The 26760-nt window shown below is 41.3% G+C and overlaps 1 protein-coding gene across 5 annotated transcripts in view; it reads right to left on the bottom strand.

Annotated features, from left to right (window-relative positions):
* The window catches only part of FMNL2 (formin like 2), a 303560-nt gene that overhangs the window by 38539 nt on the left and 238261 nt on the right, over positions 1–26760 (bottom strand). For all 5 annotated transcript variants that reach the window (XR_011246546.1, XM_060016798.1, XM_060016802.1 and 2 more), the window contains exons 8-9: positions 26304–26380; positions 24351–24444 (exon numbers count right to left, since the gene is read on the bottom strand). Coding sequence is in view for 4 of the 5 variants with exons in the window: in XM_060016798.1 (XP_059872781.1) it covers positions 24351–24444; positions 26304–26380 (171 nt within the window). In the remaining variant the exon portion in view is untranslated. The remainder of the gene's footprint in view (positions 1–24350; positions 24445–26303; positions 26381–26760) is intronic.

Consider the following 26760-nt stretch of genomic DNA (forward strand, 5'->3'; position numbering starts at 1 on the left):
CAGGTACATTTGCAAAGCACTAAAGACCATTCTGATGCTCTGCAAAAGCTGAGAACCAGAGATTTAAAGGATGCCATGTTCAGCCCCGGGGCCCACCTGCCCCTCTGGAAAATATGCACAAGTTCCTGGAAAAAAAGGTTTGTTGAATGGTGCACGGAAGTGCAGGACCAGCTCCCTAGACTGTGACATCAGTCACATCTTGTGCCCAAAGGCATACGTGTCTCTAGCCTGCAAAAAAAAAAAAAAAAGCCCAATGGGTGAAAACTGGCAAGGCTTGGTATAGAAAAGGTTAGAATTACAACCTAAATTTTCTTTAAGAGAAACCTCAACATAAGAACTTGTTTCCCAGCAGAATAATTTACTTCGATCTGTTTTGGGAGGTGGGTAGCGACAGGAAAAAGGAAGAGAGGTGGCTCTGGGTGTGGGGACAGCTACCAGCTCTCCTGAGAAGCAGGCTGGGATTAATGTTCTGTTGAGCAGCTAGGCACTCACTGAACCAGGAGAGGCAGCGGCCATCAGTGAGCAGTGACGATGAAGACAATTCCTAGCAGGGCAAAGCCTTGCAAATCAAAGAATGTCAGAAACCTGCAAAGTACCCTGGGGAGTCTGGGGCCCTCAATTTATGAATGAGACTGACACCCAGACAGATCAAATATCTCCAACTTGATGAAACGTCCACACAGAGGTTAGAACCAGGTCCCCCACTGCCAGCCTGATGTTCCTTCCTTCACACAGCCCAGAATGTTCAGATAAACATATTCAAGATGATAGTAAAAGCACTCCAGAATTATCTGAGACACCAACAGAGATGGAAAATGTTATTATTAAAAACCGCAATCAGTGATCGCTTCGGCAGCACATATACTAAAAACCGCAATCAGGGACTTACCGGGTGGCACAGTGGTTAAGAATCCACCTGCCAATGCAGGGGACACGGGTTCGAACCCTGGTCCAGGAAGATCCCACATGCCTTGGAGCAACTAAGCCTCGAGCGCCACAACTACTGAGCCTGCACTCTAGAGTCCACGAACCACAACTACTGATGCCCGCGCACCTAGAGCCCGTGCTCCTCAACAAGAGAAGCCACCGCAATGAGAAGCCCTCGCACCGCAGCGAAGGGTGGCCCCTGCTCGCTGCAACTAGAGAAGAGCCCACACACAGCAACGAAGATCCAACGCAGCCAAAAATAAAAATTAATAAATGAAAATTTTAAAAAAACCCAATCATTCCATCAGGCATGCACTTGATGTCCGTGCACCTGAATCTCCCATGGAACTTCTAAAAATGGATGATTCTTAGGGTCTAAATCAGGACACACTGAATGAGAATCTCCATGGTTAGAACTAGGAATTTGTGCTTTTAAATAAGACTCAGATTTGTTGGACCAGCATTTAGAAACCAATGGCTTATACAGTATTAGACTAGCTGATTTAACCCTCAGCCTTTCTGACTACCAACTGTAAACTGGATAGCTACATCATTAACTCCACAACTCATTCAACTTCCAATTTAACTACACAAAAAAGAAATACAGTTACTATAACTGGGTGTCATAGGAATGCAGCAGGGATTCGTCCACTGTCCCTGCACTGGTACAATGAATAATAAGGTTAACTCCCGAATAATCAGGGATCGTGTCCAGGACATTAAGGAAAGTGGATTTTATACAGTCAAGGAAAGCACATGTGGGCAACAACAAAACTACTCAGATTGTTAATAGAAAGAGATGGCATCAACTCCAGAACAAGCAATATTAGATTAATTTTAAGCTGAGTTAAGATCCCAGAAGTCATAGTACTAGCCTGGTAGATAGGACTGAAATAGACATTAAGAGGAGCCTTGAATATATGCCTTTCTTTAGAAATCCCTCATTCCATCAACAGACAAATGCATGCTGAGAACATGTGCTATGAAACAGAGTATTAAATACCTTTAATCTTTAAAAATAATAGACTTCAATGTCTTCCAATTTACAGCTCCTAGGAACTTGGTGAAAAGGATCCAAATACATAAAACAACACGTTGCCAACATAGATGCCAGCTTGGGGAAACTGTGAAAGATTGACCACTCTCCTCATTCACTATAAGAACTAGAAGGGCCCCTCCTATCAGCTCCACCAAGTCCTTCTCTGTAAAGGTTTAGACTGCTCAATCTCAACTAATGAATTCAGGGTGGTACTTTCTGACACTGTTCTACAGGAACAGCATGGATTCCCAGGGCCCCCTTCATTTCTGCTGGGGGAAAAATAAAAGGAAGCATATGAACAAGATTCGTATTTGTTTCTATGTTACTTTAGCAATCATTAAACCAGAGTATACTACAATCCCACAGGAAATGGGAAGATGTGTTTGGGGAAGGTTGGTAAAAGTCGTGTCCCACATCAAAGGAAAGTTATCCTAGCTCATACAGCTCACATCTGGACCACCCCTGCACACTTGTTTCAAATAAGATCATCATGGCTGAACATGCCTCTTCTCTCCTTTGAAACGGCCTCATTTAGAAAATCTGATGAGGATGAAAAGAACAAGACACTGATCCCGAATGATTTTCCGAATCTACACAATGGCCTTCGGGGGGTGTTCTCAAGGCCTCCATCAAACGTACAGGAGGGCCAGGAGCATGTTTGCACGTATATATTAGTGTACATTATAAACTGCTGCATATAACTTCCATCTGCCAACAAAGACCAGACAATATATGATCTGAAAACTTTCAAGTAAAACAACTGTACTATTGCAATTGAAACCTGTCATTTCTTGACTTTTCTCTTCACTGGTATTTCTCATTCCCCCGCTAGCTTTGACATCGGTTTCCTATATCAGTAACAAACTCCTATATCACTAGAGTAGGGAGAGTAGGGAGTGAATTTAAGAGACACGGCCATAGAAGGCTGAGCAGAGACTGGAGAGAAGCCTACTGCATTAGGAATTAGACTTCCACAGCCAGGGCCACCAGAAATAAAGTCAACAAGGCAGAAAGAAGTATATGCTTTGGAAAAGCATATATTCTACTGTAAACTTAAGAGGCACCTTCATGTATAAATCATTTATAAATCAGTCTCATGTGAATAAATTCACTGACCCTAATTAACAGTATGTCAACTGAAAACACTCAGGCAGGGATCAATCAATCCTGGACCACTTGTCTGCAAACACAGGCACCCATCGACCCATCCCTGTGGGGTCCTACCTAACACATCCAGCCCTCTTTGCACCTTTAAGCTCTAACACTGGTGGGGGGTGATGGGATATGAGGGCAGAAATGAGTCTATGTGGAGTATTAAACAGGGGCATAAAACCTAGGTTACAAGTCACAGTACCACCATTACCGCACTGTGCGCTTGGGCAATTCCGTGAACTTCCCTGGTTTTCACATCCATTGATTTGAGAACCTTAGATTACACTGTTCGTTGTGAAATCCTTTTCTAGGAAGCTGTAAGGGTTACAGAGGAAAGTGTTGGGGGTTCCAAGGATGGGGGCGCACCAGGGATGGGGGTCCTGGCAGGGGCAGGAAAAGCACAAATAAAGTTCTTGAGACTTCTATCCTCATTCATCCAACTTGCATTATTATACTGAGTTGCCTGGTAAGATTTCTTCTGGGGGACAAAAAAGATTCATTGAATGTTTTCATTGCTAATAAAAGTCTGAAAAAAATTCTCTCTCACGGTATCTTGAAGCTCTAAAATTCTAATCTAGTCATGGCAATATAACATGATATTCCCAAGCAGACTGGCCTGGAAGCTCTACACAAAGCAAATTTAGAGAGATGCACTCGGCTCTGCAGGCCCTGAGTACCAAGCTTGAAGGGCAAAGCCCTATCTCACGGCATCTTGGCTCTCTCTGCTTGTGAAGTGGATAAATCCTGCCCTGCCCAGATAAAACGGGCCACACCCAAGGCAAGCAAGATACATTTTCACTTCAAGGAGAGCTGAAGCAAAAGCACAGCTCCTGCGAAAAAACAACTCAACCCTGTTCTCCAACATCTGTGAAAGATATTTCTGACCAGCGTCCCAAACCATTTGGATAAACCGGAGGCTCTGGAATGCAAAAGAGGCAGTGGCTTAAAGCGGCTCTAAAGGTGGGCAGAGTTTAGGGGATGATTTCCCTAAAGGCTAACAGCGGAGAAAAGATGGTTTTACAAAAGCCTTGTAATAAAGAGTATTATCTTGCTAGCCAGATGTTGAAATGAACAACAGACTGCCGTCCTTCAGCCATCTCTCCTTCCCCTTCAAGGTTAGTGACTGTCTTTGGCTTCCCCCAGCAACAGCTCCCAGGGTACCACACAAAGTCTGCAGCCAGACTGAGGCCTGACTTACAAGGTGGCTATAAAATATGCTTCAGGGTTACTTATATAAAAATTAAAGGCCCTTCGCTTAAGTGTTTCCTTCTTGCCCTGCTGGCGCCTGCCTCAGTACTTTCTTTTTCTCTTCTCACAATAGGCACCTATGATCCGCAGGGCTCCCTTCGGGAAGGCCCCGTTTTAAAGGCACCGTCTATTATGACTGATTAGACTACCCCTCTCAGGGCCTGCCAGGGAACAAAAGTTCCATTTTCTTTTTGGGGCCCCATGAAGTAAACAGTTATTGCACCGTCAGTCCTAGGGGAAAGCATCTTTTACCTTCTATCAAGAGCACCAGCAGTCTATGGATTACTGACGCCATGGTGGCTCAACTTTTCTGGGGTGTTCTGTGGTTGTCGGGGTCTATTATCGTTTCCCCTGAGGTGACCAGACATTTCAAACACAGACACTGGGTGGCTGCCGTGTCAGAGGCTGACCACGCCAACCTGTTGCTGGCTCTCCCGTCTCCTTGGGATTTAAAAGCGGAAACGGTCATCAGATGGAAGCATTCGGAAACAAAACAACCTGATCTCACTCCACTGAAATAAAAACTAGCGAAAGCTAAACAACAATGTTTCTGCAATGGATCCTGCCTCCTCCCTCATAAATTAATAAAGCATTTGTAACCATCTTGGGCTGGCAGACATCTGATTACGAACCAGAGGCTTTGTCCACATAATGCTAAACACCCTCATGAAAACTTCAGTTACTTTTCCAGATGTTTCCAAATATCCAGATGTTTGGCATCAGGTACACAAAGCAACCAGATGACTGTTTTACTTCCCATGCATGTATTTTGCTGTACTGAATAAAGAATCCTGACATAGAAGCAAAGGGCTAGTAAAATCCCCAGAGGATAACTTGTTGACACACCACACCTTAAATGAGAGATGCATTTTTATCACTCCCCTTAAAAAAAGATGGCCTTCATTAAATTCTAGAGAGTAAGGAAGGCTCCACAATACAATTCGTCATCAGTGACCTCTTTCGGAAATACTCCTAATGGTGGACTCGAATCTCTCTGGCTTCACTGCAAGACTCACATCTCTTGGTCATCAGTAAGGATACAGATTCTTACAAGGCTTCTATTCCTACAGGAAGGCCAAAGTACCTTCTAGTTCTTCAAAAAAGGCTGTTTTTTAAATTGGTAAATGATGAAGGCCTTCAGTCATCTCTGGGACAACTTGCCAGTCAGATCCCTCAACAGTAGAAAAAGGTCTATTTAACACTGCTTTATTACATTCATTTTTTCCTCTCCGCTTTGCCCTTTGAACACATACTCAATTTGGTCAAGCAAGGCAAGGGAGGGGACACAACGACACATTTCTAGTGGTCATCACGTGTTCACTAAACCACAGCAACAGCACATGGTAGGAGCTGTGTAAATCCTGTGGCATTCCCACCACAGACCTTGGGACCTGCTCAGGAGGCAAACGTCAACCCATGCTCTCTCCTCTTGCATGAATCACGACAAATCAAATTAAATCAAACAAAGATGTGCTAAGAATTCAGAGCCCTTGAAGACAAGGACTCTTTGTTTGCTAGATCAAAGACCTCAGCCCACAAATAGGCAAATGCCTGAAGTTTGTCCACTGCTCCCTCCTAACTCGCATTTCACATCTCTTTTACTTTCTTCTGTGCTCTGCCCCAATTCTGGGTCTTCATCAGGAGGAACCTGCTCTTAGCTTCCTGTAACCACCTCCACCCGGCCCAAGGTGACAGCAGACAACAGACTGGGGCAGCAGTTCTTAAAGTGGGCTGTTTGAACCCTGAGGGCCCCTGCCACCCCATGACAGGGTCTCTGAGATCAAAACTATTTTTATAATAATACTAAGATGTTACTTGCCTTTTTCACAGAGTTAACATTTGCACTGGTGGTGCAAAAGCAATGGGAGGTGAATAAAACTACTGGTGCCTTAAAACAAATCAAGGCAGTAGCACCAAATTATATCAGTAATCACTGTATTCATCACAGCCATGCATTCTCAGCTGTTTATTTTTTAAAATTAAAAAAAATTTTTTCTTAATATTTTAGCCACACCGCTCATCATGTGGGATCTTAGTTCCCCGACCAGGGATCAAACCAGCATCCCCTCCATTGGAAGCACAGAGTCTTAACCACTGGAACACCAGGGAAGTCCCTCAGTTGTTTTTTTTTAAAAAGCCAGTTTCACTTAAGAATACCCTTGATAATGCAATAAAAAGCATTAATTACATTAAATCACAACCCCTGAAAACACACCTTTTTAATATTCTATATGAGGAAATGAGATCCCTGCATAAAGCACTTTTGCTGCATATAAACACATGGTTGTCTTGAGGGAAAGCACTTCTGTAATTATTCTAGTTGCAAGATTAACTAGCCACTTTTTCGTTTTTGTTTGAAAGAATGACTATTTAGTCATTCCTGGCTGTTATTTTCTTCAAAACTCAATTAAATGAACCTTCTACTTTAAAGGAAACAATTGACAATATTTGTTTCCCATGATAAAAACTAAGCTTTCAAGAAAAAATGAGAATTTGAAAACTTGTATCCACCATGAGCTTAACACAGCTTCCTAATATTTAAAGACTTTTCTGATAGGATTGGTGGCAATAATAACAAATGTGATTTTTTTTTTTTTTTTTTTTTCACTATGCGGGCCTCTCACTGTTGTGGCCTCTCCCGTTGCGGAGCACAGGTTCCAGACGCGCAGGCCCAGCGGCCATGGCTCACGGGCCCAGCTGCTCCGCGGCATGTGGGATCTTCCCAGACCGGGGCATGAACCCGTATCCCCTGCATCGGCAGGCGGACTCTCAACCACTGCGCCACCAGGGAAGCCCTCGAATGTGATTTTTAAAACTACTGCATTATAAGATGTGTCAATATTTAGATGATCTGGATAATTCAGAGAATTGCTGTTTTCCAAGTGATCATTGCATATTGTTACAAAATTATGCATACATTCAACAAAGTGGAAGATAAGCAAATAAATTTTAATGTAAGAGAGTGTAAGAAGTTCATTAATATGGTTTCAGATTCTACTTTGCAACTCACTTTTAAGAAACTACTACTTATCCAACCTTTGTATAGTATAGTATCAAAAATGAATATCCACTATTATCTGAAAATGCTGTTCAAAATAATTCCTTCTCCATCTGCACATTTTCATGGGGCTGGATTTCCTTTGACTACTTCAACAAAAACAACACAAGTGACTAAATGCAGAAGCAAACATGAGCATGTAGCTACCTTCTATTAAGCTAGACTCTAAAAGGTGTATAAAAATATAAAATAATGCCACTATTATAGACTGAATTGTGTCTCCACAAAATTCATGTTAAAGCCCTAACCCTCAATTCAACTCTATTTGGAAATAGGGCTTTTAGGAGGTAAGTAAGGTTAAATGAGGTCATAAGGGTGGGGCCCTAATCCGATGGGATAGGTGGCCTTATAAGAAGAGGAAGAGAGATCTCTCTTTACACAGACACACCTAGAAAAGGCCATCTAAGCACAAAGACAGAAGGTGACCATCTGAAAGCCAGGAAGACTGCCATGCTGGCAGGGGGACTTTCCTCTATAACTGTCAGAAAATAAATTTGTTGTTTAAGCCATCCAGTGCACGGTATTTTGTTATGGAAGCCTGAGATGACTAAGACAACCACTGTTCTCACTGATTACTGGTTTCTTTTTTTAAGTTTTAGGGAGCAGGTGTTTTTTTTAATAGAAAAAGTTAACACATAATGAGTTTATTATGTTATTTTAAATGAAATTAAAAGTTTATCAAAATTTTATTTTAATTTTGAATATAGTAAATACCAATGCATAACTTACATTAACAAAAACTTTTGGGGGTCTTCAGTAATTTGTAAGGATGTAAAAAGGAGTCCTGAAGCCAAAAGTGTGACAACTACTGGACTAGAGAAACAGTCTCTTTATTTCTACAAAGACAATAAATTCTTTTTTTTTTTAATTTTATTTTTTTATATAGCAGGTTCTTATTAGTCATCAATTTTTTTTTTTTCCGGTACACGGGCCTCTCACTGTTGTGGCCTCTCCCGTTGCGGAGCACAGGCTCCGGACACGCAGGCTCAGCGGGCATGGCTCACGGGCCCAGCCACTCCGCGGCATGTGGGATCTTCCCGGACTGGGGCACGAACCCGTGTCCCCTGCATTGGCAGGCGGACTCTCTACCACTGCGCCACCAGGGAAGCCCTAGCCATCAATTTTATACACATCAGTGTATACATCTCAATCCCAATTGCCCAATTCATCCCACCCCCACCCCCACCCCACCGTGGCTTTCCCCTCTTGGTGTCCATACGTTTGTTCTCTACATCTGTGACTCATTTTCTGCCCCGCAAACCGGTTCATCTGTACCATTTTTCTAGGTTCCACATATATGCGTTAATATACAATATCTGTTTTTCTCTTTCTGACTTACTTCACTCTGTATGACAATCTCTAGATCCATCCACGTCTCAACAAATGACCCAATTTCGTTCCTTTTTATGGCTGAGTAATATTCCATTGTATATATGTACCACATCTTCTTTATCCAGTCGTCTGTCGATGGGCATTTAGGTTGCTTCCATGACCTGGCTATTGTAAATAGTGCTGCAATGAACATTGGGGTGTATGTGTCTTTTTGAAGTATGGTTTTCTCTGGGTATATGTCCAGTAATGGGATTGCTGGATCATATGGTAATTCTATTTTTAGTTTTTTAAGGAACCTCCATACTGTTCTCCATAGTGGCTGTATCAATTTACATTCCCAACAGTGCAAGAGGGTTCCCTTTTCTCCACACCCTCTCCAGCATTTGTTGTTTGTAGATTTTCTGATGATGCCCATTCTAACTGGTGTGAGGTGATACCTCATTGTAGTTTTGATTTGCATTTCTCTAATAATTAGTGATGTTGAGCAGCTTTTCATGTGCTTCTTGGCCATCTATATGTCTTCTTTGGAAAAATGAAAGACAATAAATTCTTAAAATCTAAAACTTGAAGAAGCAAACAAATGGATTTCTAATAGTAAAATGTCTTGCAAGATTGTTGGGAGTCAACCACACTATATAAAGAACAACTCATCTGCCATCTCTCCATGAAGAGGAAGTCACGCCATTCAGAGACAGGATAGGTTTCTCTATACAGAAAAGAGCTCTTCACCAGTTTACAAGGTAGGAAAAAAGAAAAAAGACTTTCCTTCAGTTCTTATGTTTAACAAGGCAAGGTGCAATCTCTGGCATTTACCAGGCTGGACTGCAGCAATCCCTAACTGTTCTCTGGTTGTCTCTGGGATGTGTCCACCTCTGTCACATGGAGGCTCATTACAAGGCTAGATTTTTTTCCCCCAAAGCCAAGTAAATGTTAGATTTCAAGCAAGAATATGAGAGAAATACAGAAACAGTTTTCTCCCACATGGTCTATAGGACATGCATTCCCCAAGTTCAGGGAGAATCAGACTCAGTGTATCTGCCCAAATAAACAAATTTGTCCTGGAACACCTGACATGCTATAACATCAAACAATCAAGAACAAACATGCAAGGAGCCAAAAGATGATTATCTTTTACCAAAGCACTAACCATGCCCTTGCTACCTACCACACAGAATATACTCTTCCCTAGTTTTATACCTATTCCTGGAAAATACTTCAACATGGAAAATTCAGCATTGTTCTTAGTAGTGTATCAGCGAATCTGGGCTACCACATGTGTTGCTGGCATGAGTACTGGGGAAGGAACCGTTACTTTCCACGGCTAAAACCAAACTGCTGAAGCTATAGCTATAGCTCAGCGTTCCTGTGATTGGTCATTTCCACTCTGCAGTGACACAGAGCTGAGGGGGAAACTCTGTCCGAGAGCTCAACTTCATGCTCATATATAACATGAAAGAGTTGGGAAGGAGCCACATGCACCACTGTGGCTACGGACCTACTGTGAGCAGGAGCTGAAGAGCCGAAACAATGACTCAAAAGCCCAGCCTTTGAAACACTGCCCAAGCCAGGATGCTTTCACAGACTAGACCTTCCTAGGGGCAGGTACCCGCAGTGTGCCCAGCACATGCAGCTCACTTCCTGGTTAGGGAAGCAGCAAACTCCTTTGACTATGGGTTTAGAGACTAATGCAGCCATTTCCAGGCAGTTATAAAAGGGAACTGGGGACTAAAATCACAGTGTAGCCTAAAACCACAGTGATCTATTTCTATCCTAAGCTTGTTACTATCTTACGAAACGGCCTTGCACATGTTACTTTTTGTTCGTGTCCATAAACTTTTGTACCTATCATTTTATTATCTAGGTACCTTGCTTTTATATCTGTAGTCAAAGAAGCGCTTTATCTTTCTCAGCTGTAACGCTTTGAATATACATATTACATAGGCACGTGTAGGCAAAATTTTACATAGAATCATAAAACTATAGAATTGGAAGGGATATAGAGGTCATTTGACTAACTTGTCTAAAGCAAGAACTTGCACCACAAGATACCAGACCCACCAGATATCCTCTTCTCCTCTTGACTACCTCTGTGTTGTGCGCTTCATAAAGCACAAAGGCTCTTCTGAGCATCCTTCTAGCTCATTCTAGCCTGGTGCCCTTTGGAGTTCAACTCCTTAGTACAATTCTATTCTCTACTTGGAAAAAACACACACACACAATTCCCAGTCACCTCTGTTTAAGCCTGTTCTCTCATTCATTATCTTCAGTTCCGAACTAAGAATCTGACGTTGGACATTTTACCATCACTTAAAAAAAATTAACTTAATAAAAAATCAAAGTTAATTTTCTTCACCCGAAAAAAAATTCCCAGATCTTATTTGTTCATTGTGGCTGTGCTTCCTTCTTCTTAATTAAATGTATGCTGTTTGAATAGATGCTTGCTCTCCAATTATGTCCATCCCCATATTCAGTGGATCACTCTGTCTCTTGTTGACTTTTCTTCAATTTTATGGTTTCGTACCCATTGTCATGGCCACAAATTTGGTCCAGGGCCCAGTCGTTTAATGCCTGACCTGCCTATCTTCCAATCTCCAGCATCTCTCTGCTCTGTTTTTTATGCATATGTGATAATTTTTAAGATTTATCAGAATTACATAAAATGCCCTTCTCAGGTTTCCACAGAAATCAAATGGAGTAGATATAAAAGCACTTTATAAACTGTAAAGTACTACATAAGTATTAGTTGCTTCCCTTATCATTTTTCTTTTCCCTCCTACTTTTATCTGTCATCCATTTGAGATTTTTTTTTTTTTTTTTTAAATCACAGTGAAGGGACTTCCCTGGCGATCCAGTGGTTAAGACTCTGCACTCCCAATGCAGGGGGCACAGGTTCAATCCCTGGTCAGGGAACTAGGATGCTGCATGCCGCACAGCATGGTCAAAATAAATAAATAAATCACAGTGAAGATTTTCTGAATCTCCACTCTTCATCAGAACCCTAATCGTACTTGCCTCCTGTCGTGCTTTATTTTGTAACATGGGCCCCAGTCAAATATTTTTTCTTGTCGCTAGCACATTTATTTTGACATATACTGCCCCTAGGACGGACTTCATGCCCATCTCTTCCTCTGTTCCCAGAGTCGCCTCCACCAACCAAATCAAGTCTCTTCCTTTGTAACGGTGCTCAAGACCGATCCTCTCTCTTTGGGCCCCATAAAAACAGCCCAGTTTGTCCTGGCTTTTACTAATAACTTCAAACACTCCAATAATCTACCCAGTCAGTAACGTTTTGTTTGCCTTTTAGTAGAAGATCGAGGGTGTGTATCAACTTGTGTAGAAGGTGTTTGATAAGTAACAATATGTTATGTAACACTGACTCCAAGTACGGAGCCTTGGAGATCAATGGATCTGGGTAAAAACTCCAAACCTGCCAGTTACTGAAGTATGTCAGTAGGCCTATTTACTCTGAACCTCTCTTTCCTTATTCCTACTTCATAGGGTAGAGCTTATAATTAAAGTAATATATGCTAGCCTGTCGGCACTCAGCAAACAATAAATGGTAGCCTTACTCTTTCTATATATGCATATGCCTTTTTAATACATTCATCAAATATGCTAGCTAATGTTTATAATGTGGAATAAAATGCAACAGTTTCATGAACGCTGCTCGTGTTTTCTTTCTGAAGATGATTGTTTGCTAGTTTAAAAGAAACTAAACAAAACCCTTCTGTATTGACTATGGAGCCCAAATAAATAAAAAATATGCTTATGTTTTACAAGTATTTAAATTTCAAATGAAACTTGAACTTGACTCATACAGGGAATCAAGCTCAATAAGCATATTCATTGGCAAAAGCAACTAAAACTTTAGCTTAAATTATAATAGGGAATAAAAATACACATAAACACAATTCTAAAAGTTTTGAATGGTTGTTAACCTTAGCACACATTTGGTCCTTAACTAAATACCTATTAAAGTCAGTCCTGCCTTTTTCAAGGCAATGGTAGTTTTGTGGGACAAAAATCATGCCTTTTATTTTCTTTCAAACTCTCCTGATCTTATAACAGTGCTTTTCTCCTGGTAACAAATATATCTGGCTCAACAACTCCCTAGAACTTCCAAAGAATTCTGGCTTTATTAGTTCTGAAAAGAAGTGGTAATGATCAGTGCCTTTATTTTTGGAGAGATGTTACACAAAAGATAACTGAACATCTTTAGAAAGTACAAGGGAAAGCAAGTCAAATGAAGTGTTCCTGGAAGGGAAAATCTCACCCTGCACAATAGGAACATTTAGCCACACTAGGCAAAGTATTACTTCCCAAACAATACAAGCAATAGAAATAAACACACATACAAATTAGAAGCAACACTGCCACTCCAAACCCTTTCACTGGTTTCCCTTTCGGGCATTACTATGCATAAATACATCTTTCTACTGTCACTCATAATACATGTACATACATATATATACACTAAGATATGTACATATGATATACATATGATTTGTCTTATCATTTCCGTAGTTAACATATCCAGCACAAGCACTTTCGTAACTATTTTAACGGCTCTATTTGAAACTAGAAGCTTATTTAGTAAGATGGTGGATGTGGTCCTGTGCCTTGGCCTAGTCACTGCTTAGACTGGGCTTAATAACAACTGAAATAACCTGCAACAATATAATAATAACCTATAACCTACTGACATTTAAAAACAATTCTTTCTATTTCCACTTATTTAAAACGACTTAGAAAACAGCTAGGACAAATGTAGAATACTAAAGTATACTTAAGTCCCAAGACACAGACTTAAAAAACATATATCCTTACTATGCAAGTCAGGGTGGAGTGAGGGAGACAGAGAATAAGGAGGCAGTTCTTTCTCACTGAAAAAGAAACCAAGGTAATCCTACAGTTAAAGATCCTTTAGCCTTACTCTGCAGAAATAAAATGCCAGAATGGCAAAAATATCCTGACCGGGAACTGAAACTCTCATTCCAGTGGTTTCTGGTGATGATATTACCAAAGCTAGAAGAGTTTTAACCCCAATTCTCATACCAACTCACGGCAGAGTGCTTTATACCATCCTTATGTACCTGCAACCAGAGCATCACTTAAGTGTCAAAGAAACACCTCCTAAGTGAAAGCTCCACGTGGAGGGCCCTGTGCCAGCCTCTGCTTCAGGTTCTCTGGGGCCTTAGAGTAACACACAGCTCTCGCTGCCTTCTCTCTAGGTCTTTCGTTGCTATTGTCCTAGAATATGATATCAGGGCACATAGGCCTACTGTTTTACAGTTGGCAGAGGGCACAGGTTTTAGAAATGGCATTTTTATATTAATAAAAACAAGGAGGTAACACCCTGTTTAAAAAAAAAAAAAAGAGTGGCTGCTACAAATGAAATGCAAGGGGAAGCTCCCTCTTGTGCAAAACTGCACTCAGGCTTGTGGAGAGAGAAGGCGGCCTAATTAAAGTCAGACTGAGGGGCTTCCCTGGGGGCACAGTGACTGAGAATCCGCCTGCCAATGCAGGGGATACGGGTTCGAGCCCTGATCCGGGAAGATCCCACATGCCGCGGAGCAACTAAGCCCCTGCACCACAACTACTGGACCTGTGCTCTAGAGCCTGCGAGCCACAACTACTGAAGCCTGTGCTCTAGAGCCCGTGCTCCACAACAAGAGAAGCCACCGCAATGAGAAGCCCGTGCACTGCAACAAAGAGTAGCCCCCACTCGCCGCAACTAGAGAAAGTCCACGCGCAGCAGCGAAGACCCAACGCAGCCAAAGATAAAATTAAATCTTAAAAAAAAAAAAAAAAAAAAAGGTTGAGAAGCAAAGCATGTTTACAAATCCTCGCCAGATAGTGTGATAATCTGCCCCAGGTACCATTACCTCCTGTATTTCCTTTATTATTATTATTTTTTTGCCTTTTTAAACAAAAACTGTGCCATATATTTTTATTAAATCATAGAAAACTCATTTGTATACAAATTTTTCCACTTTGGGGACACTGGAATATTAAACAGCTGGGTAACAAAACAGTTGTAAGATATACCTCACTTTAAGCAGAGACAAGTTTTAAGTTGTCACATTTTTTTTTTTTTAAATGTTGAAATAATCAGTAACAGGTTATTGGCTTTTTTCACCTTTGGGTCAGAAGAATAGTATCTCTTATAACTCCCCAGTTCTCTTTAAGGATGTTTTTCATTACTCAAACCAACCATGAGTTTAAAAAGGTGATTAACTTGAAGTTTTAATACAAAATCCATTGCTTTTTCCCAACCATGGGCTTTTAGGGTATCGTAAATGCTGAATTTCAGGAGAATGGTCTCCTTTCACAGGACCAATTATGCTTCTTTTCTACAACAGCAAACATGTATAATGGTACAGAATATATTTCAGAATAAGTTAAATATTAAGACATACAGTATGGCAATAACGTCCTGCTTTTCTTTCTACCATGTAAATTCAAAAGTTCATCCTAACCTTTCACATTTATAAACGGGTGAAGACTGAGGGAGTCAATGATGATGAAAATGCACAACCATCAGAACCACATTTTCTAAACACTTTGGCCAAATATATCCAAGTGGTCCTGTCAGAATCACGCCTGCATTTGTTCCACAGGGATCTAAGTGAACAGACGCCAAAGGTCACCAAACGAAAACGGGCAGTGGTTTTGCAGTTTAGGTTGTCACTCGTTCTGCTTTTGAGCAGAGACCCAGAGGTCACACTGTGACATGTCTGCACTCACCTCAAACACTCACATAACATAAACACAAATTAAATATTAGCAAACTTATTTTAAATTAAATTGAAGACCGTTATTTTCAAGTGCATGAAGTATTTCCCCCTAGCTTCTTGAACGCATGTTATAGAGCGAGAACTAACATCCTGGGTTAACATCCATGTTCCTACATATTAGGGGCCAACCCGCTTCCTGTGAGAACTCCCTGGAGTAACCCATGAGACCTTTAGGGGGAAGAAAAAGCAATTCTCCAATCTAAATGGAGGGATAGTCTCAAATAGTCATTTTCCCAAACTCCAGTTTGGATTTCAGACTCATTAAAGCAGGAACTCAAAAATGTGATCTTTGGGACTGGCTCCTGGTGTCACCCGTGGTGACAGTCTGTGTCCCAGGACACTCGACTGACCCTTAATACTACAAAGCCTCACTTCAAGCCGCCCCCAGGTCCTGGGTCCCTGCTGTCAACCTGTAGCCCTGGAGCTCTCCCAGGGAATGTGTAAACAAATCTGAGGGAAACCACGTTTCTGCAAGTTTTTGTTATGTCAGTGAAAAACCTCCTGGGCTAAGAAAAATAATAGGAAACGCCACCCCAATGGCAACTTCTCACAAGGCTCGTCTTCTGCTCATCCTGCTGTAGAAGACCATGAAGCCAACTCAAATATTCTTTGCCTTGCTTGCCCCAAATGGTAATTAAACAGTTAGAAACTTTTCTTTGAAATACCTTATTCCTGAATTATGACAAATGCTTATCTGAGCAAACGTGGTCCCCCATCTTGTTACTGGAGGTGACTTGGAGAGGAGGCTAGGCTTCTGTGCAGGTTGGGATTCTGGCTGTGTCTGTTTCAACTGCAAACAGACAAGAACATGGCGCTGCAGAACTTGGACTTTGCATCTGTGGAGCTGGTGGAGGTGCACAGTTTTGTAGTGGGCCCTGATCTCCTGTATTTCCTTTAAAAAAAAAAAAAAAGGCTTGCGGCTTCCTTGGTGGCGCAGCGGTTGAGAGTCCACCTGCCGATGCAGGAGACATGGGTTCATGCCCCGGTCCAGGAAGATCCCACATGCCGCGGAGCGGCTGGGCCCGTGAGCCATGGCCGCTGAGCCTGCGCGTCCGGAGCCTGTGCTCCGCAACGGGAGAGGCCACAACAGTGAGAGGCCCGCGTACAGCAAAAAAAAAAAAAGGCTTTCCCGGGCCCACATCAAAGGAAAGTCCTGAAGATGCTAGAAGTGAATGACTATAGCGGCTGAGGGAGCAGACGACTGTCAGTGGAGAAAGAGGCCCAAGGAGTGAGAAATATGAAGGGCAAAATGTCTGAAAGAAACCTCAGATCCCAACCACAGCCTGCTCTGGCAAAGTGACCTCATGCTGGGCCCACCCAACAGACTTTTGCAGCAAAATGTAACATCCATTTCTTTACTAACTGAGAGAGTTAATCTAAATAGCCAATGCTTGGAGAAGACTGAGGAATACCTTTCCTGCCACTGCCCCTTGTGACCGTTAGGCCATTGGGCCATACAAAGACTCTGGAATAAGTAATGGGGTATTTCGTGACCTGCCCCTAACTTCTTATCCCACCTGTTCTCTTCCCACACATCCCTCCTTTAAGACTGGAGATGCAAGGTAAACAAAGACATGTATGTCCTAAACCCTGTTACCTGTGAATATTTACCTTAAATGTAAAAGGCACTTTGCAGATATGATTAAGTTAAGGATCTCGACATGGAGAGATTATCCTGGATTCTCTGGGTGGGCCCAATATAATCACGATGGTCATTAAAGAAAAGAGGCCAGAGGATGAGAGTCAGGGAAGGGGTCACGAGCCAAAGAATGTAAGCAACTTCTGGAAACTTGAAAGGGCAAGGAAATGGGTTCCCAGAAGAATACCACCTGTAGACTTATTTTATATACATACGACAAACAGAACTGTAAAATAATAAACTTGTGTTGTTTTAAGCCACTAAAGCTTGTGGCAATTTGTTAGAGCAGTGATAAGAAGTGAATATACCTGGTTAATTCTTATTCATCCTAAACTCAGGCACCCTTTCCTATAGGATGCCTCCCCTGAAAGCTCGGACCCCATATCTGCCCTCCTTCCCACCCCTCTTCTTGGTTAGCTGTTTCTCCTCTTTGTAAAGGAGAAACCTACAGCCTGGCATTACCTTCATACAGCCTAGTAGGATAACTATAGAAATATTTGTCTCCTTAACTAGATTGGGATGGTCCTTCTTAAGGGTAGAATTCTTAAGGGTCATATTTCTTATTTCCAGTGTTTATCAACGTTTCTGACACACAGGGGCACTCAAATATTCATGATAATTTTTTCCAGTAAGTTAGCATCACTCATCCCTTGATGATCAGAAGGGTACCAGCCTTCACTTCCTTACTACATGATAAAGACACAGATGATAAAGAAGTAACTAGTTCATTACCAGGGCCTCATAAATCCTATATAAATGGCTCCTTTCTCCTCTGAAAAGTCTCTCAAAATATTGTTTGCCCATTGTACACTGCTTCAAAGTAGCAACCATCCTTTCTATCACCAATGAAAAAGTTTATACAGTTTTCAGTCCGGAAGAGAAACCAAGTATTACACTGGGTGAAGAAGAGAGAGAAAACAGAAGAGGAACAGCTAAATTGATAAATTCTCAAAAATTCATTGCGGTGAATTGTATTCAATATTTTCCAAAGATGACCAAAGGAGTCCCTCCTACCTACATGTTCTTCTGCACTGTGACCCTCACACTCCCCCATCAAGAAGTAAAGTTACTGCCTTCCCCTTTGCACCTGGGTTGGCCTTAGTGACTCAGTTGAACCAACAGAATGCAGAAGTGACACGGATGACTTCAGAGACTAGCTCAGAAGACATGTTGTGATTTCTGTCTCTTTGAAGCTCTGAAGCTGCTCCTTCCTGGACACTCCCTCTTGGAAGCCAGCTGTCAGGCTACGAGAAGCTCCAGCCACATGGAGGCCTGCATGGAGGCACTCTGGTTAACAGGCTCTGCTGAGCTCAGCCTTTAAGTCATCACAGCCCAGAAATTAGACACACGAGTGAGGAAGCCTCCAAGTGAATCCCTGCCCCTAGTCAATCAGATCTTCCTTGATGAGACCCTAGATGCAACGGAGCAAAGACAATCATCCATGCCATGTCCAGACTGACCTCCTGACACACTGAATCCACAGCCTAATAAAACTAAGTTTGGGGTAATTTATTATGAACAAGGAATAACTGCCACAGTGAATACACAGCCCAAAAGATAATCATGGCGACTTTGCTTCCCAATCCTAGGAAGATGGACTGGCCGGAGAAGAGTCCAGGTGAATTAGATCAGTCTAATTCTGGCCTGATAAGGTGAAATACGCACATGCTCTAGAAGTGTCACTCCCAGAGTCTGAGATTTGAAAGAATACATTGCTTATAGTTCAATGAGAGACTGAAAAAACTAAGTACCCTGCCCTCTATGTTGAGAATTTTACCACTGAATGAGTTATCTGGATGGCTTGTGCTGGATTTATAATCCTACACCCTTCAAATATTTGAGAGGTTAGATTAGATGGGACTAGATTCTGAGGGATGCTGGAAGCACACCAAAATGTCTGCTCTCCTTCCTGCCCAATTTGACCCGTTGTAAATAAAACTTGACAGGCCTTCTTAAATCAATGTAATAATGTGTAGCACAAGTGCTTTCAGATGCCCAGTAGCTAAACCACATCAGCTTACTTAGGAAGCCTTCTAGCAATACGTGAAAAAAACAATGGCTCCTGCCAAGAGTGTTGCGTACAAGAGAGCTGGTGGCCTTGAGTGACTCATTTCACAAGGCTCCGTCTATCTGTGCTGAAAGGTCGAAAGCGGGAAGGCATTGGGCCTTTAATAACCAAACTCAGGCCTCAGGCTTATTTGTTAAAGCCAGATGCTGTCATTTTGGAAGCAGATGAGAACACAGTTATAATAGATCTGGAATCCTGATGAATTCCAGGCGCACCTCCCAGCTGCCTGGGGGAGCTGGTAGCTCAAAGTCCCCAGAGGGTTTTATTACTAGTGTCACAGTGAGCTATTCTGTTGCAGAGTCTACACAGCCTCAGTAATTTTACCCTTTGATTCCAAGGTTTCTTTTTTTTTTTGCAGACTTTTGGGGACACTTTCTTAAAGGCAATTTCTCAGATATATCAAAGAATATAATAGAAAAAAGTAGGAAGAGTAAGAAAAGTTGAAGAGAGTAAGGTCTAGGTAGGAGACCTCAAGGTTCTTAAGGGAAACTGGATTAAATATAGTGTTCCTAACTCCAAAATGGGGCCAGTTGATCCTTAACCAGTAAGTGTAGTTTTATGACCCAGCAGATTGCAAGCTATGGCCCATGTCATTTGAGAGAGAAGAAAAAGCATGACCAGAACCCCAAATAGTGTTTATGGCGGCTAGGCTTCAAGGTCACAGCCTGAGAGTCCAGCCACATTTTAGGAATGTCTGCCCATTTTCTAGGCCTGTTTCTCCAGGCTTCTTGTCAGCTCTGTGCATTTCTTGACATCCTTCCAATCAACCCTTTCTTCTGTATGCTAGAGTCAGTTTCTGCCTCTTGCAAACAAGACCCTGAACTAATGCAAATACCAACAGAGCGATCTTTACTTTCAAACGTATTCTTTTTTCTGTCTGGTAGAGCAAATGCTCATAAATATATACTGCCAGGTAAGTAAGAAAGCATCAATTTAGGGAAGGTGTTAATCTGTCTTTCCTTGTGGCTAAATTAGCCAATAAGGAAAAACAGATGGATGACTCCTTGCTCTCACCCTGGTCCTCAATTCAGGACCACAAATTTTCATGGGGAGATGTTTCAACATCACAATTAGATATGCTAATTCCCTTTATTTAAAAAAACTTTTTTTGGGGGGCTTCCCTGGTGGCACGGTGGTTGGGGGTCCGCCTGCTGATGCGGGGGGCGCGGGTTCGTGCCCCGGTCCGGGAGGATCCCGCGTGCTGCAGAGCGGCTGGGCCCGTGGGCCATGGCTGCTCGGCCTGCGCGTCCGGAGCCTGTGCTCCGCGGCGGGAGAGGCCGCAGCAGTGAGAGGCCCGTGTACCGCAAAAAAAAGAAAAAAAAAATTTTTTTTAAGGGAAAAGAATTCAAGGAGCATAATGGATGACTAAAGGTTTAGTCTTCAACTACTCACTACACTCAACATTTTAAGGCATGTTACAAACCATGCTTGGTACAAGTTTACTATCTAAATTTATGTAATTAAAACTCATTTATCATCATATACATTGAGGTGATATATGTGCCTGCTCAGTGATGTCAGGCTTAGGCCCAAACCCCCAAAACCACCAAAAGCAAGGTCTTCGATGACTATCCTTCCCACCATCAGATACCATTAAATTGGAAGTGCTATTTTTCTAAAATATGTACTACAGATGTTATAAGATACATGGCATAAGATGTCTTTACGAAAACATAGAAAACCACACTGGTTGGGATTCTGAATATTAATTGAAATATGAGAAATTAATGTAATCATACATTAAAATCTATGAAAAGCTAAAAGATACTTTTAATCTAAATTTGAATTAATTAGTGGTAGTCAAATAGGACAGAATGGATTTGTTGGCTCAAGAAGTAGAGAGGAAAACAATCGTGCCACATACTTAAGATGTGTGGTCTTTAAATATCCTTTTAGCATCTGGTGCCACACTGCAGCAGTATGCTTGGCTACACTCTAGCGGTGATACAAGCCCAAAGGGTCTGGCACTCTAATGCACATTATTTTATCTGCCAAAATAGATACTGATATCTGATACTGAAGCCCACCATCACCCTACACCATTCCCCCCAGTGAAAACAGGGATAATCCCTTCGTCCCTTCTTAAGGAGATGAACGGAATCCCACTTACTAAATGGGATAAAAGCATTAAAAACAATGTTCTTGAGGGCAAAGACTCTTCCTTGACCCTACTCCCTAGGACCCCCGTAGCTGGTATGGTGCTCTCTCGGCTATGGGCAGCTCAATGGGCATTTCTCACTGACCAAGACCCTATCTGCACAGGCATCTGAGATCGTGAGGACAACTTTTCCTGATCAGGAACAGCTGGCTCCCAAACCTCTCTAAACCCAAAAGATTCCACTGACATTTTGCTAAAATGATTAAAGAATATACTCTTCACTAGGATGTATACGAAAAATAAAAACCACATAAAGACAGGAGAAAAAGAGAAAAGGAAGAGCTTCAAAAGATGCTGGCCTTTGTGTGGCATTACATTAAAAAAAAAAGAAAAAAAAAACCAAGGTCAATATACACTAACTTTTTTCACCCTCAAATTGAACAGATAAACAAGTGGATGTCTTTTGACCTACCGCTAAGAATGCAGTTTCTCAGGAAGGGGCTCCTGCCCTGGCCTCCTGCATATGGCTATTAGAATAATCCTTTTCCTGGCCTGTCTACATGAACACCACAGTCTGAGGTCAATGCAAGCCAAGAGCACCCACAGAACCAGCTCTGTCCGTGTCCCCTCTCCCACGTGACATGGTTTGTTTTCTGAGATGCAATTGCCAGTCCAAGGAGAAATCAGAACTTAAACACCCACCATCATTCACAAGAAATTCCAGAAATGAGGGAGATTTTGGTTAAAGCTCTAAATTCAAAGTCAAAATTTAGTCCTCTTTACTATTAGCCAACTATTAGATTTAGCAGGATAACTCTTTTTTTTTTTCCAACTAAGCACACGCAATGCCCTAAATGGCTAAACCATATACAATTCTGACACCAGATAGTTAAAACTCAATCCTGCAAGTATTTCTGTGCCTATTATGCATAAGAAAGGCACTCTACCTTATCTAAGAGAAAACAAATTTAACATTCATCTCGTGATTTACTGGCTTTAATGAACACTGATTCTATACAATTATAATTTTAGGACAGAATTTGACCTGCAGTATAATCAGTTGCTTGTTATAATATGACTTTTATTATAACAAGGGTCACTGATAACTGTATGGTAAGTGCTTCCAGTGTGGAAAAGATTTGGCATGTGGTATGTTCAAAATATGATCTAATGATAAAGATGTGGGAGTTATATTGGCTTCACATGCTGTTTTACTTTCATTTTAGAATCCACCCACATATCTCCTTATTTATAAATATAAGTTTTATGTCCTGTAAATGATATACAAAAACATTCACGGACAAGCACTCACACATTCTTATCTCTAAAGACTCTATTTGTTTTGGAAGCCAGAATATGAATTTAAAGAATCACTACTATTCTTCATCATTTTCTTAGAACCCGAATATTTTTCACTACTAAGGCTGAATACATAAAAAGACAATATTTGCTTCTGTCCATGGTTGGCATTAGCAAAATGGAGGATATCAAAATCTAAAGGCAGTGACTGCAGGGGAAGGAGGCAATGCAAATGAAGGGGCAGGAGGACTGTTTCCCCTGTTGACTGAAGTATCTTTGAAGCTTGCCAGCCCACGTAAAGGATTATGGGTTGCTCACTAGTACATCCTTCAGCTGGGGTAGTGAGTCCAATTAAGGGGATAGGGCAGAGGGATGGGCTCCTAGGTCCTGTCTCAGGAGATTCACACACAATGGGGACCAAACGTCACTGGAAACAGAAGTTCAAGGTCAGCAGCACCAAATCTTAATCCTGGCTCTGCTGCTTATCTGGCCATGGGACCATGAGCAAGTAATGTATTTGAAATTTTATTCTTCTATAACATGGAGATATTAACATTTATCTGTAAGAACCAAATGATTTCATGTGTGTACCTGGCACAGCCCCTGGCACATAGGAGTTCTCCAATAAATACTAGCTGAGTTCTACTCCAGAGGTTCCCAGGAAAGATGAGAGGGGGTCTGGAAGTTCCCCTGAGATCTAGATTTTAATCCAGTTGGGGTCTTAATCCAAAAGCATCTGGAATCAAATGGGACTGCCAGGGAAAGGCACAACTTGGCCGATGCTATTGTAATCTGGGGCTCCATGTGCCTTCAATTACTTTGGTCATGTCCCACCTCAAAGTAGCCTCAGATGTTAGACACTTACAGGGGAGCTAGCAGGCACCCTTCCTGGCTATCTAAGGCTGCACACCACCACCAAGAGAAACTGGCTATGAGTTCAGTTGTGATGCCTTGATACTTTGGTTCAGAATTCTTGGTGGCATATTATCTATGTGTAACTGTTTCTTCTTTTGTAGTCATTTAGTTTCCATTTCAATCATGCATGTCCATTGGTTTACTGTTTTCCTGTGACAAGATCACCTGATTAAGATTACAGACTGCTAAAATCAGTGCCTGTAGTTATTTGAGTGATTTCTCATAGCATCCAGCAAAGCAGGGATCACACATATGATTTGAGGAAAGTAACTAGGATGAAAGAGTTCGTAAAATTTACAAGGTGGATGCTCGAGTAACAGTCATATGAAAACAACATACATTTAACAAAACCAGTTTTCAAACTTGGCTATTCTGTGTTCTCCAAAGGAAAATGAGCCCTGCAAATAGTTTTTAGCTCTTCTTAGAAATGAGACACCAAAAACAGCTTAGTGCATCCATTTATTTAGACTAGGTTCATTACTTCTCCCTCAGTGACACCTTAGAAAATTAACTATTATACCCCTTAGGCCCTAAAATAAATAAAAACGTGAACCATGGTGATGGATGTTAACTAGACTTACTGTGGGGATCATTTTGCAATATATACAAATATCAAATTACTATGTTGTACATCTGAAACTAATATGTTATATGTCAATTCTATCTCAATAATAAAACACACACACACACACACACACACACAAAAGGCAAATCATTCTGTTCAAAGATGTCCAAACATGTTTGTGTGATTATTCTTTTTAAAACTAGAATATCCTACCTCCTTAAAGTTGTCAAATGCTGATAAAATGATTTCATGCCCGCCTCTGACAAGACAAACGGCTGCCAACAGCTCTAAGACAAGAGCTTTTGTTCTGTCAAAACAAGAAGGAAAAAAACCACACATCAGTGAAAGTGAATGAACGATGAGTCTGCTGTTCCTTCCAAGATGAATATGATATTTGTCCATGTATTTTTTTAAACTTTTACTAATTAAGGCATAGTTATATTAAAGCACATACATTTTAAAACCTTTACGAACTTCTATACATGTGGCTTATCTAGGGTAGCAAGTTTGGAAGGCATGTTTCCTATTCCCAAGATTACAAATTACTCACAAATGAAAATTAATTATGGGAAGATTAAGTCTTTTAGTCCTATCATCAAGTGACTCAGTGTAATGTGGTTAAAAAAGTATTTTTAATGAGCTAAAGACAACAGGAAACATGAGAATATTCAGTAAAACCACCCATTAGTTAAACACTTTCTCTGGTCCTAGAGTCAGAGATAAAACATTTGCTGAAACAGTTCAAAATCAACGGAAATCAACACCTTACATTGCAAATCTGCTAATCTGCAACGGCTCCATAAAAATCCCCACAATAATGCAAGCTTCCATCACTTCTTCCCACACAGGAGATCTGAAAGGAGGTGGGCTTACAGCTGTGCTAATACAAGAGGATTTTCTCTGACTCAAGAAAATAAAACTCCATCTGAAATATTTTTAGAAGGAAAACCTTAGAGATACAATCTAAGTTTTCAAATACAATGTCAAGGACAGTGTTGTTACTTCAGAGTACGATTACTTCAGTATTTCATCTTTTTTCTGGAATAAAAGCTATTGCCAACCTCTAAACAAAGATCATTCTGATAATCCACAATATCAATTGTCTTAAGAAAAATGAATAATGACTTCCCTCAGTGGAAGACAGTGACAAAGAAGCATGACTCCTTGGGATTCTAGTAAACTAAGGAAGCCATCAGAAAGTTGCAAAAGCGTTAACCAGGGGAAGTATGAATAATAAAATCCAACATTTAAATAGGATTTAGGGTTTGCATTGCAAGGATCTAATTTATAATCATATTTTTCAGCTGAATTAACAGTTTTCACATATGCAGTCTTATCAGAGAGGTCTGACAAAAGGGAGTAACAGTGTGAAATGCAGAAATGCACTAGAATGGAAAGTGCATTACACTGATGGAAATAAATTGACGAAAACAGGCTTCTAGAGGTAATCTGTGAAATGAATAATATATGGCACTTGCCTATATAGGAAAGTGAATATGAAAAGAAATCTGCGTGCAGTTATTTTTGTTTTGTTTGGGTTTCTCTTTTGGTTTGGCAATAAAAGCTACACATGTAAAGGCTGCAAATGAAGTGTAGACAAGCGGTAGTAGTTTTAGTTAGCTTTCAGCAAAAAGTGGTGTGGCTAAGTCTGTATCAAGACTCTCCTGGCCCCAGTCCTGACAACCTGGAAGCTTCATGCTCTAAATTTGCAAGGATGCTGAGAACCAGGCCTCAAGAGGAATGAAAGCTTGAAGACAGGGCCAGAGTTGTCACCAGTTGTAAAACTGTAACATAGCTGAAAAGAAAATTCTACTTAGCCAGGGAGTCTATCGACAATCTTAATTTAAAAAGTCATGCTTGGGCTTCCCTGGTGGCGCAGTGGTTGAGAGTCCGCCTGCCGATGCAGGGGACACGGGTTCATGCCCCGGTCCGGGAAGATCCCACATGCCGCGGAGCGGCTGCGCCCGTGAGCCATGGCCGCTGAGCCTGCGCGTCCGGAGCCTGTGCTCCGCAACGGGAGAGGCCACAACAGTGAGAGGACCGTGTACCGCAAAAAAAAAAAAAAAAAAGTCATGCTTGAAAGTTTCTCAACTCTAATTTGATTGTCGATGAGCTCTCTGGTGTCCCTAGTTCCATTCAGATTTGTACATTACAAAGCCAGCTTACCTTGGATTCTTGTTGTTCAAGCTTAGTGCAATCTCGTTGACAGCATGTGGATGAGACATGACCATGTTGAAACCATACTGAAACGGATGTGGAAAAAACAAAGCATTAGGAGTTAATTGAGAGGACTGTCAATGCTGATTAAAAAAAAAAACCCTGAAGTTTCTACCTAATGTGATTTTATACCATCATAAATGCACTTATGTCTCTAGCACATCAGTGTCTGCACATATTTCTCTATGAAAAATTTCAGGAATGATGTTATTATCAAGGTACCATATTCCTATTCTCCATGAATAAACTATATGTGTCTCTTCATTAAAATGATGAAAAGGCTCCAGGGCCAGTGATTCTCAATCCTGACCGCTTGGCAAAATCACCTGGAACAGTCAACAAAACAAAACACCAATTCTCCAGGACCCACTTCAGGTCAATTTGTTCTGAATCTCAAGGATGGAGC

The sequence above is a fragment of the Delphinus delphis genome, chromosome 7 (assembly GCF_949987515.2).
Source record: "Delphinus delphis chromosome 7, mDelDel1.2, whole genome shotgun sequence".
In the NCBI taxonomy this organism is placed as follows: Eukaryota; Metazoa; Chordata; class Mammalia; order Artiodactyla; family Delphinidae; genus Delphinus; species Delphinus delphis.